We start from the raw sequence: 18116 nt of genomic DNA on the forward strand, positions 1-18116 counted from the left end.
GTCTCAATAATGGACTTGAGCCTAACTATGATTGTGAAGATGGCACAGGACCAGGCAATGTTTCATTCCATTGTACATGAGGTTGTCATCAGTCAGAGCCGACCCAACAGCAGCTAACAACGACAACATAAAACTCCAGCCTTAGAAACCAATGAGAGAAACTCAGCCTTGGAGTAAATAATAATAATAAAAAATGATGATAATAATAGCAAGCCCTTAGAATAACACTTTCTACGCCCCAGGCACCATCCTCAACACTTTATTTGTACTAACTCATTTAATCCTCAACAACTCTATAAAGTTAGTCCTATTATTATCCCCATTTTATAGGTGAGGAAACTGAGGCACAGAGAGGTTGAGTTATTTGCCCACTTGGTGGATCTAGGGTTCAAACCAGCCTGGCTTCCTCTAAGCCACCCTGAGAGTCCCTTGCCCCCTACTTGCTCTCTGCTTAACACAGGTGATTTGTTTGCTCTGCAAGTGCTGGGGCCTTTTCCAAAAGAATGAAAGAAAGAAGAAATGAGCTCCTTGGAAGCAGAGACTGCTTCCTTATCTTGTGATCCCAGTGCCTAGCACCGTGCCTGTCATCAGGGCTGGCCACATAATTTGTAAGGCCCAGTGCAAAATAAAAATGCAGGGCTCCCTCTTCAAAAGTAGGGGGGAAAATGCCGTTAAAGGTACTAGAATATAAAGCTTTCTCCTTCCTTCTGCAGTTTTTCGATTTGACATGGTATGTTTTTTGAACTTACTATGTACTGTCACTCTAAGCAAAGAAAAATTAAAATTTTAAATTAGCATGGATTTTACCATTCATCTTGATATTGTGCAGTGCCAGTTTTAAATGCAAATATAAGAGCATTTATGCAAATGTGAAATCACTGAAATTACAAAATGCATATTTCATAACTTGTACGTGTATATTTTGTTCTTACCAGAACAAAACTCAAATGCTCTTATTTCACTTCTTAATACCAACTTTTCCCCATTGGCTGATGAGTAAGGAAGGACTGCAAGGAAAAGGAACTATGGGTTCCCCTACCTTTCTCTGTCCTTCTGTATCATTGTTTTCAACATAAGTGGTTGGCTAACACAGGGAATTAACACCAGGAATAAAGGAGTCCTGGTGGCACTGCAGTTAAGCACTCAGCTGCTAATGGAAACATTGGCAATGGCTCCACGGGAGAAAAACCTGGCAATCTGCGCCTGTAAAGATCACAGCCTAGAAAACCCTATGGGATAGTTCTACTCTGTCACACGGAGTCACTCTGAGTCGAAATCAGCTTGATGGCACCTAACAACAATAATAAAGGATATCATAGTAGGATTCCTCGGTCGTTGGTATTTCATAGAACATCATAGTCTTTTTTCTGCACTTGGAGAAAGTTCTGATTCGAATGGAAAGCGCGGCCTCTTGGGGCTGTCAGCAGCCCTGGCCCTCCCTGTTCGCTCAGCCATAGAGGTAACACACCTGCCATGTGTGCGCTGTGAGTCTCTCTGAGGTCCATACCTCGTGGGGCCCTGGAATTCTCTGCTGATGGGGCATCGCAAAGGCTGTCTGCAAATGGAGCAGCAAGGACTGCGGGCACATACATTATGTGTGTCTCCTCTGTTCATGCACACACACCAGTGTCCCACCAGACTTCAGTTACAAAACACAAGTTCAAAAATAAAACGATTAAGAATTTTGAGATGGTGACAGCAAAACATTAAACCAAACACAGGACCCTTCAGAGCATGGAGTCCCATGTAACTGCACAGGCTGTACACCCATAAAGCTGGTCCTGCCTGACACATAGTAAGTGCTCAATAAATACTTGGTTAATGAGCAAATGCTTCCTCTTAAACACAGGCCACATTAACCAAGGCTGAATTCCTCATTAATGAAAGACAGAACAGATACATTAATCCCTTGGTTATATTTTTTTAAAACCTCTGAGTCGAGATTTTCATCTCCTTTTCTTATATGAGATTTGTTAATTAGCTGCAATACTGAGCAGATTGAGTTTCATCAATTCTGTCTTGTGCTAGTGAAAAGTGGGCCTCAAGAGACAGGAAGATGGGAATGGATGGGGCATGAAAAACTCATGGTTAGGGGAAGCCAGTCCCTGCAAAGGAGATTAATTCTCACTGCATGTAGAGTTTAATGTATTAATAACCGCTCTGATTCAGAACAGCGTGAACAATTTTTTTTTACTTTTTTTTAATTGTACTTTAGACGAGGGTTTACAGAGCAAATTAGTTTCTCATTAAACAATTAACACACATATTGTTTTGTGACATTGGTTGCCAATCCCACGACGTGTCAACACTCTCCCCTTCTCGAACTTGGGTTCCCTGTTACCAGCTTTCCTGTCCCCTCCTGCCTTTTCATCCTTGCCCCTGGGCTGGTGTGCCCATTTAGTCTCACTTTGTTTTACGGGCCTAATCTTTGGCTGAAGGGTGAACCTCAGGAGTGGCCTCATTACTGAGCTGAAAGGGTGTCCGAGGGCCATACTCTCAGGATTTCTCCAGTCTCTGTCAGGCTAGCAAGTTTGATCTTTTTTTGTGAGTTAGAATTTCGTTCTACATTTTTCTCCAGTTCTTTCTGGGACACTCTGTTGTGATCCCTGTCAGAGCTGTCTGTGGTGGTAGCTGGGCACCATCTAGTTGTGCTGGACTCAGTCTGGTAGAGGTTGTAGTAGGTGTGGTCCATTAGTTCTTTGGACTAATCTTTCCCTCGTGTCTTTGGTTTTCTTCATTCTCCCTTGCTCCAGGTGGGGTGGGAGCAGTGGAGTATGTTAGATGGCCGCTCACGAGTTTTTAAGACCCCAGACTCTACTCAGCAAAGCAGGATGTAGAACATTTTCCTTATAAACTATGTTATGCCCATTGAGCTAGATGTTCCCCAGGACCATGGTCCCCACAGCCCTCAGCCCAACAATTCGGTCCTCCAGGGAGTTTGGATGTGTCTATGGAGCTTCCATGACCTTGCCTTGGTCAAGTCGTGCTGACTTCCAGAGCATGAAAAAGTTTGTTGCGGCAACACTACTTTGAAAATTTGGGGGCAGCTGCTAGTTCATATCTGCATGCACGGGGCTTTCCTAGAAAAGCATGTATTAATGTGCTGATGCCTCTCTAGAGGCCAAAGTACAGTTTTCCCAAAGGAGATGGGTGGGAAGAAACCAAGTGACAGATGCCTCAAGTCCTAATTCCATTTTACCTCTCTCCTGAATGAAGCACGATTGTTGATTAAGATTCAAAAGGACCCGCGTTCTACTAAAGGTATTTATTCATTCCAGAAGCATTTATCAAGTACCTAGGAGCTCTGGTGGCACAACAGTTAAGCGCTTGGTTGCTAACCAGAAGATCAGCGATTCAAACCCACCCAGGAGCTCTGCAGGGGAAAGATCTAGAGATCTGCTCTCTAAAGATTACAGCTTAGAAAATCCAGTGGGGCAGTTCTGCTCTGTCAACATGGAGTCACTGTGAGTCGAAATCCGCTGACAGCATGTAATAATAACAGCAACACTGTGAACCAGGCACTGTGTTAGCTGCTGGGACTTTGAAGAGAAACTCAGCAAAGCCCTTACCCTCAAGAAACCCTCAGTTTATCCTAAAATGAAAAGGTGGCAGTTGGGATGGGGGTGGGGGTGGACGTGGAGCCTCCCCATCTCCTGGTGCCTTGGTAAAATGACCGTTCATGTGCGGAGCCCCTGGATATTGGAAAAAGTCATTTTACCCCACAGAAGTTGATGTAGCTCTGAGTTGTCATGGCAACAGATTAAACAGAGCTGGAACTCTGGTGTGAGTGCCCCAGCTGTGAGCGCACTGCCTCCTCCTCCTCCTCTGCTTGAGTTCTACCCTCACTCTTCCTTGCTTATTGCAGAAACCGTTTTCCTGGGTGTGGGACGTGGCTAGAGAAGAACAAGCAGATGGGAGAGGGCTACTGGTAAGGGGAGCCACTCGTGCAGACACTACAGGTTCGTGTGGAATCAAGAATACACTAAAAAGAGCAATGTTTATTGGACTCCCATCGTGTGCCAATATCTGTGTGGTTGGCACCTCTCCTTCCCCCATTATACAGATGAGGAAACTGAGGCTCAGATAGGCTACAGATAAAATGCCCATGGAGACAGCAGAGCTGAGATGGGCATTTAAGATTGTCTGATTCTGAAGCCTGTGCTCTCACCACCTCGTGGCTGTCGTTCAGGTACAGTGTATCTAGGTGTGGTCCTGGCAGCACTTGCGACAGAATCATCTGGGGAGATGGCTAAAATGCAGATTCCTAGGCTTACCTCTGGGTGGCAGAAACGGTTAAAGTGATTAACTACTAGCTGAAAGGTTAGGTGGTTCATCCCACCCAGGGCACCTCAGAAGACAGACCTGGAGATCTGCTTCCCAGAGGTCACAGCCTTGAGAACCCTATGGAGCAGTTCTACCCTGTACATATGGGGTTGCCATGAGTCAGAACTGACTTGATGACAGCTGACGATGACAACAGGCCTAGCTCTCAATCTACTTAGAATGTCTGGTGGGTAGAGTTCAGGAATTGGAACAGGGAGGGGGATCTTGGACACCTAGTCCATCTGAGGCCTAGAGAGGAGAAGTGACTTGTCCAAGATCCCCGGGCTAGTTAGGACTAGGATTTATGTCTTCTATGCCAGCCTACTGGTGACGTAGTGGTTAAGTGCCACGTCTGCTAAACAAACGGTCAGCAGTTCGACTCTACTGTTCACTCTTTGGAAACTCTATGGGGCAGTTCTACTCTGTCCTATAGGGTCTCTGTGAGGCAGAAATCGACTGGATTGGCAGTGGGTGTGGTTTTTTGTTTTTATGCCAGCCTATTGGGTTTAGAGGGGTTTTCACAGGGAACCAGAACAGAATAGGGTGGGCCCACCCACTGAAAACTGTCCTTCATTTATGATAACAAGGCTCCATCTAACTGGTACCCCAATCAGGAAAAAGAAAGGAGAAAGAGAAGCCCTAAAGGGTGCTTGTTATATTTTCTTCACAGCATTTCTGCCAGCAAGGCCAACCCACTTCCTAGCCCAGTCACCAGGGCAACCATCACCCCCACCTTGACAGCCAAGTGCAGACACAGCTTAGTGCACCCACCTCCAGGGCCACGGGACTCAGCCCTATAATCAGCCTCCTGCTGCCTCTGCAGACAGCCCAGCAGCCACTGTCAGCTCCCCGCTCCCAGCCCATCACTGCGCGGCAGACACCCCTTCCTCACGCTCACGCATGCCGCCTTCTGCTCCCCTCGCCCACTCCTCCCGGGGGGAGACAAATGTGTAATATGCTCTTGGGTGTGTATCACCACCTCTGGAGGGAGGGATCTGCCCTCAAGCTGAGGCACAACCCAACGCACACAGCCCACACATGAGAAAAAACACCCTCTCCTGGAGAAGGGGCACGGTGGCAGTGAAGGCCGTCTCCCCCTTCAGCTGCGAGGGCGGCTGGAGTTGAAGAAGAGTTGGCAAAGTGACGCTCAGGAGAGGGGCTGAGGTGGCTAATCACGGGGAGGTCTGGGTGAAGCTGAATGCCCACGGTTTGTTTCTAATGAAGTGGTCCCTGGCTGCCAAGCCCTGGGGCTCCCTGCTAAGGAGATCAGAGCTTTCTCCCCTCCACAGACACCTGGAGTCTGACCCAGCAGGTAGTGAGGCTGGGAGCCCTCTTCAAGGCCCCCTGCCAAAACAGTTTCATGAAGTCGGGCTGCTGGGAGTCTGTAGGACACATGGAGTCTCTGTCAGGACACTGAAAGGACCTGTTCTATCCTGCTGCTTAGGCCCAGGGGCCGCCCAAATCCCTGCCTGTGCCACTTTAGTCCGAGCTCCTTCCTCAGCTCCTGGGGCCAGTCGCTGCTTCTGACCAGCTCTTTCCTGACCCCTGTCCAGAAGCTCCAGCAGTTTCCCTCCTCACTATTTCTTTCCTCAGCCCACCTGTACTGGACACATCTTATGCCCTTTCAGGGCCGTTCCCTAACCTCTAGGCCACTTGATCCTCTCAGGCTCTGACTGCCTTCATTCCTTAGTTCCCTGCAGCCTGAGGCAAACCTCCTTCAGATTCCTCCTCCTACCTCCTGATTGGGATGAAGTTTGCTCTTGAGCACTTGGGATCTGGCTTCCCCAGAAGCTGCTGACAGGGCCAGGCGAGCAGGAGCAAGCTTCGACCAGTGTGGGGTAGAGGGCTGAGGAAGCCTCTGCATGCCTCCTTCTGAGGCCTGGGCTTCTGTCCACCCTGTCTGGAGACATCCTGCATGGCTGAACAACTGGCTGTGCCTCTTCAGGAAGTGGTGGCCAGCTTGTATTTGTGTCCCAACATGTCCCACCTCACTTCCCTCTTCCCCCGTTCTGGCTGCCCTGGGATTGCACCATCCAATGAAGCCTTAGCAGTAAGCTCGGCCTCAGACTCTGTTTCCTCGAGAACCTGGGCTAAGTCACCACTCTGATTCAAATAGAATAGAACAGAATTCTATTCTATATTATCTAGCCTGAACTGCTCATTCGACCGAAGGAGGTGGGGCCCAAAAAAGTCAAGTGATTTTCTCCAGTTCACAGCTAGCTGGGGGAGAAGCCATGCCTACTCACTAATTTAACAAGCACTTAATGAGCACCTACCACGTGTTAGGCATTATTCTAGCCACTGGGAATGCAGTGGTGAGTAAAATGGACAAGAATCCCTGCCCTTATGGAGTACAACATTCTTGTGGGTGGTTGGAGGAGAAAAAGAGCATAAGCAAGATGAACAAGTAGAATATACAGAATGTTAGACTAAGTGCTGGGTGGTGATGAAGGTGGGATTTGAATGTTATAAAAGGCAGCCAGAGCTGGCTTCACTGAGAAGGCAACATTTGTGTAAAAACCAGACGAAGTTCATGGAGTGAGTTATCTGAAAATCCAAGGAGGAGCATCCCAGGCAGAGGGACCAGCGAGCTCAATGACTCTGACCTGGGAGCATCTATCCTGTGTGGTGCAGGAACAGCAAGGAGGCCAGCACATGAAGGAGTGCTGGGAGTGGGGGAGGGAGAAAATGGGAGGATATGGGGTCTGAGAGGTGAGCTGACATAGAAAGAATTTCTCTTTGTGAGTGTGTGTGTGAGAGAAGGAGCTATTGCAGGGTGTCTTAGTTATCTAGTGCTGCTATAACAAATACCACAGGGGGATGGCTTTAGCAAACAGAATTTATTTTCTCACAGTTTGTTGTTTAGGAGGCTAGAAGTCTGAGTTCAGGGCGCCAGCTCTAGGAGAAGGCTCTCTCTTGGTTCTGGGGGAAGATCCTTGCTCTTTTCAGCTTCTATTCCTTGGCTCCTTGGTGATCTTCATGTGGCATGGCACCTCTCTTCTTCCATCTCTGTTTTTGTTTTTTTTTTTTGCTGCTTGCTTAATCTGCTCTTTTATATTTCAAAAGAGATTGATTTCAAGCACAATACAGTAATACATATTAACTTTAACATAACAAAACCCATTCCCAAATGAGTTAGGCATAGTGGTTAGAATTTACAACACATTTTCAGGGGACGTAATTCAACGCATAACACAAGGTTTAGAGCAGTGGTTCTCAACAGGGGTGGGAGGGTGAGAACAGGGGTGATTTTTCCGCCAGGGAACATTTGACAATGTCTGGAGATGCTATGAGTCAGAATTGACTTGACAGCAATGGGTTTAGGTGTTTTTTTGGAGACATTTTTGGTTGTCTCAATTGAGTGGGGGGTGGAGTGAGTGCTCCTGGTACCGATATCTATGGGTAGAGGCAAGCCATGCTGCTGAACGTCCTACAATGCACAGCACACCATTCTCTTCACCACCAATCAAAGAATCATCTGGCCCACAATGTCGATAGCTCTGAGGTTGAGAAACCCGGATTTAGAGCCTAAGGCGATTAGATCTGACTTTTGTGTTAGAAGGATCACTCTGGCTGTGTTGAAAACAACTTTAGAAGGAGAAGGAAGAGGCAGAGGAACTGTTCATTCAGGTCAGAAATCACGGTAGTCTGGACCAGGGTGGTAGAAGTTATCATGCTCCAACCCAGTGCTCCCTGCTCTATCTTTCCTCCCTGTTCTTCCCTCTTTCTCTTTTCACTTTCTCAATAAACACGAACAGAGCTCTGTTAGCCATATGCTGACCATTGTGTTGGGTGCTGGGCAAATTTCAGCGTGTTTGATTCACTAGGAACCTGGTCTGGTTCACCCAGACCCAAGCTGAAGAGAAGGGAGCTATTGAGTTGATGGCTCAAGAAGACAAAGTAAAGTATTATAATGATGTGTGCAAAGACCTGGAGATAGAAAACCAAAAGGGAAGAACACATTCGGCATTTCTCAAGCTGAAAGAACTGAAGAAAAAAATTTAAGCTTCATGTTGCAATATCGAAGGATTCTATGGGAAAAATATTAAACGACACAGGAAGCATCAAAAGAAGAGGAAAAGAATACACAGAGTCACTATACCAAAAAGAATTGGCTGATGTTCAACCATTTCAGGAGGTAGCATATGATCAGGAACCGATGGTACCGAAGGAGGAGGTCCAAGCTGCTCTGAAGGCACTGGCGAAAAACAAGGCTCTAGGACCTGACAGAATTCCAACTGAGATATTGCAACAAATGGATGCAGTGCTGGAAGTGCTCATTCCTCTGTGCCAAGAAATCTGGAAGACAGCTACCTGGCCAACCCACTGGAAGAGGTCCATATTTATGCCTATTCCTAAGAAAGGGATCCAACTGAATGTGGAAACTATCGAACAGTATCATTAATATTACTGACAAGTAAAATTTTGCTGGAGATCATTTAAAAGCAGCTGCAGCAGTACATCGACAGGGAACTGCCAGAAATTCAAGCAGGATTCAGAAGAGAATGTGGAACCAGGGATATGATTGCTGATGTCAGATGGATCCTGGCTGAAAGTAGAGATAACAGAAAGATGTTTACTTGTGTCTTATTGACTATGCAAAGGCATTTGACTGTGTGGATCATAACAAATTATGGAGAACATTGCGAAGAATGAGAATTCCAGAACACTTAATTGCGCTCACGAAGAACCTGTGCGTAGATCAAGAGGCAGTCTTCAAACAGAACAAGGGGATACTGTGTGGTTTAAAGTCAGGAAAGATGTGCATCAGTGTTGTATCCGTTCACCATACTTATTCAGTCTGTATGCTCAGCAAATAATCCGAGAAACTGGACTGTATGAAGAACAGGGCATCAGGAAGACTCATTAACAACCTGTGCTATGCAGAGACAGAACCTTGCTTGCTTAAAGTTAAGAGAACTTGACGTACTTACTAATGAAGATCGAAGACTATAGCCGTCAGTATAGTATACCTCAAAATAAAGAAAACAAAAATCCTCACAACTGGACCAATAAGCAACATCATGATAAAAAGAGAAAAGATTGAAATTGTCAAGGATTTCATTTTACTTGGATTCACGTGGTTTACAATCAACACCCATGGAAGCAGCAGTCAAGAAATCAGAGGATGTATTGTATTGGGCGAATCTGGTGCAAAAGACTTCTTTAAAGTGTTAGAAAGCAAAGAAGTCACTTTAAGGACTAAGGTGCGCCTGACCTAAGCCATGGTGTTTTCAATTGCCTCATATGCACACGAAAGCTGGACAATGAATAAGGAAGACCTAAAAAGAGTTGATGCCGTTGAATTATGGTGTTGGCGAAGAATACTGAATATACCATGGACTGCCAAAAGAACGAACAAATCTGTCTTGGAAGTAATACAGCCAGAATGCTCCTTAGAAGCAAGGACTACGTCTCACATACTTTGGTCATGTTACCAGGAGGGATCAGTCCCTGGAGAAGGACATCATGCTTGGTAAAGTAGAGGGCCATCAGAAAAGAAGAAGATCCTCAATGAGATGGATTGACAATGTGGCTACAACAATGGGCTCAAGCATAACGAGCTTTGTGAGGATGGCCCAGGACTGGGCAGTGTCTTGGTCTGTCGTACACAGGGTCACTATGAATTGGAACTGACTCAATGGCACCTAACAACAACACCGAGTTGGGAGACACACTTTGTGAAGACCCTTTGGGGCTGCAGATGGAGCTCTATGGCACTTGTGAGCAGCTGTCATCTACTCAAACAACAAAGAAAGCATAGAAGAAGCATTGGGTGGGTGAGGTCTCTATCCATCCAGTTGCAAAAGCCAACAGCTTGGAAGTCAATCTTAACGCCTTCACCTCCTTGACCTCCACCCCCTCGACCTCTAATCCATCACCTTTGATATCCAAAATAGCTCTTGAATCTGTTTGCCTCTCTCCATCTCTATCATAATGACTTTAGTTCCAGCTACTATTTTCTCACCTGATCTCCAGGTTGCCACTCTTGGGTCCCTACAATCTTTTATTTATCAGAATAGATATGCTGTATTGCAGTAACAGATACAGATGAAATCTTAGTGGCTTATACAGTAAAGGTTTATTTCTTCTTTATGCAAATGTAGGTGGGATGGTCCTCCTCCAACAGTCTCATAACTCCCTGTAGTTTTTCCATAGTAGTTATCATAGTTTGTAGTTATATATCTAACTGTGCGATTATTGGATTAATTTCCATTATTCACACCAGAATGTGTGATGGTACAACTCGTACCTCTCTGACTTATTCTTATATCTCTAGCTTACTCTTGGCTTATCTTGGCTTACTCTTATATGTTCTAGACATGGAACAATGCCTATCATATAGCGAGAATCCTAGACATATTTTTTGAATACATGAAAGGATGAATGGAGTGGCTAAACTGCAACAGGAAACCATATCATCTGCCCATTCTAAAAAATTCTAAGATATTTATTACATGCAGAAAAAGAATTTATGGATGTATATGTACATTCTAATCATAATAATAATATAAAAAATGCTCATATCACCATTGTTAGTTATAGTTGAGTCAGTTCTGATGCATGGTGGCCCCACAGGCCCAGTCCAAAATAAAACACATTACTAATGTCCTCTGTGTGCCCCTTCCTGATCACCTCTCAGTCCTAGGGTAACCAATACACTGTATTTTGTGTTTATTGCTCCCTTTTCTTGATCATTTTAACCACATATGAATTTATATGTATATATGTATATATAAATGACTTGTTTTTGAGCATTATGCAAATGGTATACTGAAGATAACCTTTGGAAATTCACATTTGTTGCTCAACATGTTTGTGAGATTTATCCCCGTAGAATTATGTAGTTGTGTAATTATTTATTTTCCTATCATTTGAATTATGGTGTTGAATTATTATTATTGAATTACTGTTTGCAGGTTTTTGCTATTATGATTTGTACTGCTACGAACTTTCTTGCGTTAGTCTCTTTATGCAAATAAGGGTTTCTCTAGGGTATATACCTAAAAAAAAAAAAAAAAAAAAATACCTAGAAGAGGTATATTCCATTTTTGCAACATAATGCCAAATTATTTTCCGAAGTGGTTGCATGAATTTACACATCTGCTAGCAATATGTAAGAGTTTCTCTTGGACCACACCCTCACAACACTTGATTTGGTCAGACTTTTATATTTTTGCCAATTTGACGGGCATGTAAGTTTGCCTTTCTTTGATTATTAATGAGGTTAAGCTTCTTTTCATATGCTTATTGGTGATTTCTCTTATTGCCTACTTTTCTATTTAGTTGTCTTCTTAGTGATTTTTCTGGAGTTCTTGATCCTGGACAATAATCTTTATTTGATTAATTTGTCATAAATATCTTTTCTCAGTCTGTGGTCCATCTCGTCATTTATTGGTGTCTTTTTATGAATACAAGTTCTTCATTTTAAAGGTTAGATTTGTCGACTTTTTAATTTTATAGCTTCTGCTTTTTAAGAATTTTTTCCCTCTTTAGATGTCACAGAGATATTCTCCCATATTTTCTTCCAAAAGTTTGAAAGATTTTCCTTTCACATTTAGGCCTTTTATTCACCTGAAATTGATTTTTGGGTATGGTCTGAGGTAAAAATCAAATTTAAGTATTTTATCACAAATAATTGTATTAGTTTCCCACTGCTGCTGTAACAAATTACCAATATCCCTGTAGCTTTAAAGGAGCCCTGGTGGTGCAGTGGTTAAAGCTTCCCTTAGCTGGGTGTTCATGTGTGATACTGGAATAGTGAGGCATGTCTGTGTACCTCACAGGGCTGCCCCGAGGGCACAGGGAGACAACACGTTCGAAAACAGTTCAGATAAGGAAAACAGGGCTCCAGATTACACCTTATTCCAGTGGCACCGCCAGGACTAGGACTCAGGTTTCCTGGCAGCCAGACTGGGGAGGGCTTCTTCCACCATGGGGTGGTAACTGTACCAGTTACAGATTCTGGTCATCGAGTTGAACATTTTCCCTTCATCAGCCTCCTGCCCTGGAAGAGCAAACATCAAAGCTATGCCGGAGCACTCCATCAATTGTTCGTTAAGAATGTCATCAAGTCTCAGATGACAATGATACTGTTACAAAACCCTAAGATAAGATTTCTTAGCCAGAAGTAATATTTAGTGTCAGTTACAATTAAGGGGAAAAGGAAGAGAACTTCAGGAAGTGACAAAGAAGGGTGGCTACAAGGTAATTTGCCAAGGAAAACCACCTCTCCTCATCTCTGCTTCTTTTCCATCCTGTCCTTGCACATTTCCTCCCTCTTCTATTTTCCCCTCCACTTTTCTCCTTAGTGAGCTCTTGTTGCTGTTAGCTGCTGTCCAGTCATCCCCCAATTCACGGTGACTCCGTGCACAACAGAATGAAATGCTGCCTGGTCCTTCGCTATCTCAATGATTGGTTGTGGACTGAACCACTGTGATCCACAGAGTTTTCACTGACTTATTTCCAGAAGGAGATCACCAGGCCTTTCTTCCTAGTCTATCTTAGTCTGGAAATCTCTGCTAAAGCCTGTTTAGCGTCATAGCAACAAGCAAGCCTCCACTGACAGATGGGTGATTGCTGCGCTTGAGGTGCATTGGCCAGGAATTGAACCCAGGTCTCCAATATGCGAGGTGAAAATTCTACCACTAAATCACCACTGCTCCATTTTTAGTGGACTTTTGTCATTGTTAGGTGCCATCAAATCAATTATGACTCATAGCGATCCTATGCAAAACAGAACAAAACACTTTAGAGAGGTCTCTTGGAGCAGATTTGCCCAAAACACTACATCATTTGATTTCTTGACTGCTGCTTCCACGGGCATTGATTGTGGATCCAAGTAAAATGAAATCCTGGACAACTTCGATAGCGGACTAGGGAATCAGAAAACTTGAAATTCAGCGGTGGGTTACCACTGACTTTTGCTTGGAACTACACAGACGATATTGAAAAAAAAAATGAGTAAAGAGTGGGGTGTTAGGTACCCACCAGGTATTAAGACATATAACAAAGCCATAGCAATAAAACCAGTGCCATACTGGCACAGAAACTGATCTAGATCAAGAGAGAAGCAATGAGAGCCCAGAAACAGACTCATGTGTCCTTGGGGACTTGGCATATAACAGAGACACTGTCACACATCTTCTTTGCTTACTAACCTGTTGCCATTCAGTTGATTCTGACTCATAGGGAACCTACAGGACAGAGTAGAACTGCCCCATAGGGTTTCCAAGGTGCAGCTGGTGGATTCAAACTGCTGACCTTTTGGTTTGCAGCCAAGCTCTTAGCCACTGCACCATCAGGGCCCCGTCACACATCCGTGGGGAAAAAATGGATTGTTGGTAGGTGCTGCTGGGGAAACTGGCTCACTGTGTGGAGAAAACAAAGCTGACTCCTTCTGCTCACTGTAATAAATGCAAAGTGATACAAGGTGAGCTCCAGGTGGATTAAGACCTAACTGTGAAAGGTGAAATTATAAAGCCAAATAGAAAAAAATGTAGGAGAATATTTTGGTGACCTTGGGAAGGGAAAAAGTCTTAAGCAAAATCCAAAAGCATACACTACAAGGCTGAAATTGGATGCATTTGGCTACATCAAAATTAAGGATTTCCCCTTCATTGTAGAACACCAAAGACCAAACTAACAGGATGCATGAAAGACTGGGTGATGTCTGCAACACCAAAGACTGACAAGGGATTCATATTTAGAATATGAAAGAAACTCCTTCAATTCATTCAGAAAAATAATAGGAAATCTGGCAGGAAAATAGGCAAAGAATGCAAATAAGTAATTCACAGAAGAAAAAACCAGAATGGTTCTTAATATGGAAAAATGGGTAACATCACCAATCATCAAAGAAATAAAAATGAAAAACCAAAATGTAATTCTACTTTATTGATATCAGGCTGATAGAAATTAAGACCACATGTTAGCATGTAAGTGGGGAAACAGGAATTTTCCTACCTTCACACGCGACTGATGGGCGTGTAAACTGGCAAAGCCATTCTGGAGAGCAAGCAGGCAGAGTGAAGCACAGACTCCGTGACCCAACGATCCTATTTCTTTCTCGTAGGCCCATAAAGGGACGTGTGTAACAGTCGTATCCGCATTACCTGTGGTAGCAAGGAGCTGCTGGGTCCACCTAGCTGTTCATCATTTGAAGACAGAAAAAGTAAAAGTAACTCATGGCAATCCTGGTGCGCAATCCGTCACCTTTCAGGAGCAGATTGCCAAGCCTGTCTTCCGGGCCCCCTCTGGGTGGGTTTGAACCTTCAACCTTTCCGTTAATAGTCCAGCATTTAACTATTTGCAGAGTAGGAATCGACTAGATGGCAACTAACAACAACAACAAAGTAAAGTAAAAGTAAATTTTATTAGACACAAATCTAATACGATTTGTGGACAGAATTAATGAACTCCTTTTTTTAGTATATCTAGCCACATGGATAGACCCCTAAAACATTATGTTTTTGGAAAAACAATGAATTTTTTAGCACAATACCATTCGTGTTATTAAAAATTGATGCATAAACTAAAAACATCAGTATCTTTCAAGGATCTGTACATGTGCTGGAAATGCTGGTGGTGTAGTGGTTAAGTACTACAGCTGGTAACCAAAAGGTCGGCAGTTCGAATTCACCAGGCGCTCCTTGGAAACTCTATGGGGCAGTTCTACTCTGTCCTGTAGGATCGCTGAATCCGAATCCACTCGACAGCAAGGGGTTTTATACACGTGCTGGGACAGAACTAAACCTATGAGAGAGGGTGCACATGGGGCAGAGGAATGGCAGTGTGGAGAAAGAACGACAATTAAAGAGTATGACGAGCACAACTCTTGCCCCCGAGGTTCAGAAAACCGCCCTAACACCCCTGCCACGCTTCCCATTCTTCAGAGAACCAGTTCTCCGCAGGAGCAAGTGCAAGCGACGTAACGCGGCTGCCAACAGCAGGGCTTTTCTACCTAAAGAACTTGCTTCCTCTTCCACCTACCTTACCAAGCACCCGCTCCCCCCGCACCCCAAACTCTACTCCGACTGCATTTCCCACAACCGAAACACGCCCAGGCTCTAAGCCACTGTGCCTCTGCCGAGCAGGTCCCTCTGCCCCAAAGGGCCTCTTTTATTTCTTTCTCTCGGTAAAGCCTTTTTGATCTTTTAAGATCAGTCTAAGTGTCTCTCCCTCAGGAGGCCTTTTCTGAACGCCGTCCTCCCAAGCTGAGCCCCCTCCAGAATTGTATTCCCATACACCTCTCCCCGAACACTCAGGCGTGCACGCACTAAAAAAAAAAAAAGAGGTGCTTATTTGCTCCTCCTCAGGGCTAGAGGTGCGCTTGGGTGGTCTCTGCGTCCGGAGCGCGCCAGCGGGGGTGGGCGTTTATAAAGACAAGAGCAAGGTTAAAAAAAAACTCAAACACCAACCGATTCAGACTCACAGCGACCCTATAGGAACTGCACCATACGCTCTTCATGGAGCGGCTGGTAGATTCGGGAAGCCGACCTTTATTTTAGGTTGGCAGCCTGAGTTTTTAACCGCTGCACCATCCATCAGCACTCCGAGACCCGATCCCCCCTCTCCATTGCTTCCCCTCTCAAAGGCTTAGCCTCCCTGCCCCCGTCCCCGCCCCCCAGCCCGACACAGCCGGCCGTGGCAGGCGGAGGGCTCTGCGCATGCGCTGCCGGCGGGTGCGCGCTCAGTCGGGGCGGGGCTAGCGGAGAGGTGGGCGAAGAGGGGCGAGCGCAGAGGGTGGTGGTGGCCGCCGCGACGTTGCGCGGCAGTTGCGTCCAGCCCCCTTGTGCGCGGCGCCTTGGGGGGGGCGGGGCCGAGGCGGGCACTGTTGAGGCTTCCCCGCCCTTGGCTCCGCCCCGCCCCGCGCCCCGCCCCCTCGCTGGCCTGCCCCGCCCCCTCGGCCGGTCGCGCTCCTTCTCCCGCCGGCGGCTAGCCTCACGCTCGGCTCCCGCGGCGGAGAGCGGGAGAAAGTGCTGCTACTGGGCGGCCGCGGGGCTGCGCGCGTCCGGCATCCCGGGGCCGCTCCGGCCCGGGCGGCGAGGGGGCCCGGCCGTCCATGCATCCGCCGCCGCCTGCCGCCGCGATGGATTTCAGTCAGAACAGCCTGTTCGGCTACATGGAGGACCTGCAGGAGCTCACTATCATCGAGAGGCCGGTCCGCCGGAGCCTCAAGGTGCGCCCCGGGGAGGAGAGGCTGCCCGCAGGGCGCCCGGCCGCCTTCCCGGCCCCCGGCCCCCAGCCCCCAGCAGCCGGCTCTGACCCCCGCCCCGCCGCCGAAGCCCCCCGGCACCGTCCCGACCCGACGTGGCCCGGGACCCTCTCACAGCCCAACTCCTCCCGGCCGCTTTGTCGCCCGCACCGGCCCCTCCGGGGGACCCCTCGACACGGCCCCGGCTCTCCCAGGCTGGACCTCTTCCCGAGGAACGGGGCCCTGGCCTTGGTCCCGGCCCCTACGGGGTCCCCAGCCCTCGTCCCCGGCCTAGCCTGGCCCCAGGACCGGGGGAGCCAGCCCCGCGTCCGCCCGGGGCGCCCCGCTCCGACCGCAGCCTCGGCCCGGGTCGCTGCCCCTTCCTCCCGCCTGTCCCGGGGCCGCCTTGGCCCCCGTGCTGCCGGGCTCTGGCCCCGGGCCCGTCCTTCAGTCGGCACAGCCCCGACGCCCCCTCCTCCGACCCCTCCTCGAGGCACCCGATCCCCACCTCCATCGCGGACCTTCTCCCCTGTCGGAGCCAGCTCGGGTCCCGCTTGCCCCAAGTCCGCCCGGGCCTCCAGTCACCTCCCAGAGTCGTCCCAGCCCCGGTCTTCAAAGCTCTCTCAGGAGCGGACCCGTCGCCCCATTTTGAGTCCCCGTACGTCCGTTTCCTCCCAGCCCCTTCAACTCCACTTGGGACCCTGCTCCCCACCCCCCTCGAGGGACTAGCCCTTCAGCTTGCTCCCCACCCCCCACTTGCTCCCCACCCCGCAGAGTCATCTCCTTCAGCCTCGGAGGATGTAGACCTCGCTGCTGGCAAACCGAGATTACAGACCCCCGGGCCCCGCCATCCGCTTCGGAGCCCCTTTAGCCCTTCTAAGTCCCACCTGCCTCCCTCTCTCGACTCTGATTTCCCCCACTCTCAGATTTCGTCCTTTTCATACCCACTCCGTTGCGGTCTTCATCTATCCCCCTTTTAGCATTTCCTGGGTTGGAAAATTCTGGAGAAACAGCCTTGGCTTATTGAAAATAAAAACTGTGTGTTTACTTAATATATGCATATAACACCGGATTTCTGCAAGGTTCTGAAGGCACGATGTGATTCTCAAGCTGCGATCTAGAAGCTAGAAGAAGAGTGATTAAACAAAAAAAGAAAAAACCAAAACAAACTCAACCACCCAAACTCAACAATTAGCGACATGATTCTCTCTGTTCAGGTCTCCTAGAATCCTCAGACCCTTGATTAGTTTTCATTGATAATGCTGAATCGTGAAACTTTTTCATTGGTGGTGTTCACAGAGGGTCATTGGCGGGCGAGATCGACCTGAGTGTTTGTGTACATAATTTGTATTTTATATTTGACAGACACCAGAAGAAATAGAAAGACTGACAGTTGATGAAGACCTCAGTGATATTGAAAGGGCTGTTTACCTGCTCAGGTATTTCCTAAAGGCTTTCTGTGAAGTGGCTGCTCTTCCGACAGCATTGATGAATGCTTTCAGAGATGTCATGTTGTGATGATGTTCAGATTTGGTTAACCATTTTGACAGAGTACTTTTGCATGCAAATCACTTGAATATGTTGTGAATAAATTAGA

The 18116-nt window shown here is 46.9% G+C and overlaps 1 protein-coding gene across 5 annotated transcripts in view; it reads left to right on the forward strand.

Moving 5' to 3' along the window:
• The first annotated feature begins 16264 nt into the window (after positions 1–16264).
• PPP4R4 (protein phosphatase 4 regulatory subunit 4) overlaps positions 16265–18116 on the forward strand; it is a 131727-nt gene continuing 129875 nt past the window's right edge. For all 5 annotated transcript variants that reach the window (XR_007518876.1, XM_049897779.1, XM_049897780.1 and 2 more), the window contains exons 1-2: positions 16265–16504; positions 17885–17958. Coding sequence is in view for 4 of the 5 variants with exons in the window: in XM_049897779.1 (XP_049753736.1) it covers positions 16388–16504; positions 17885–17958 (191 nt within the window). In the remaining variant the exon portion in view is untranslated. The remainder of the gene's footprint in view (positions 16505–17884; positions 17959–18116) is intronic.

Source organism: Elephas maximus, chromosome 10, assembly GCF_024166365.1.
Source record: "Elephas maximus indicus isolate mEleMax1 chromosome 10, mEleMax1 primary haplotype, whole genome shotgun sequence".
Classification (NCBI taxonomy): domain Eukaryota; kingdom Metazoa; phylum Chordata; class Mammalia; order Proboscidea; family Elephantidae; genus Elephas; species Elephas maximus.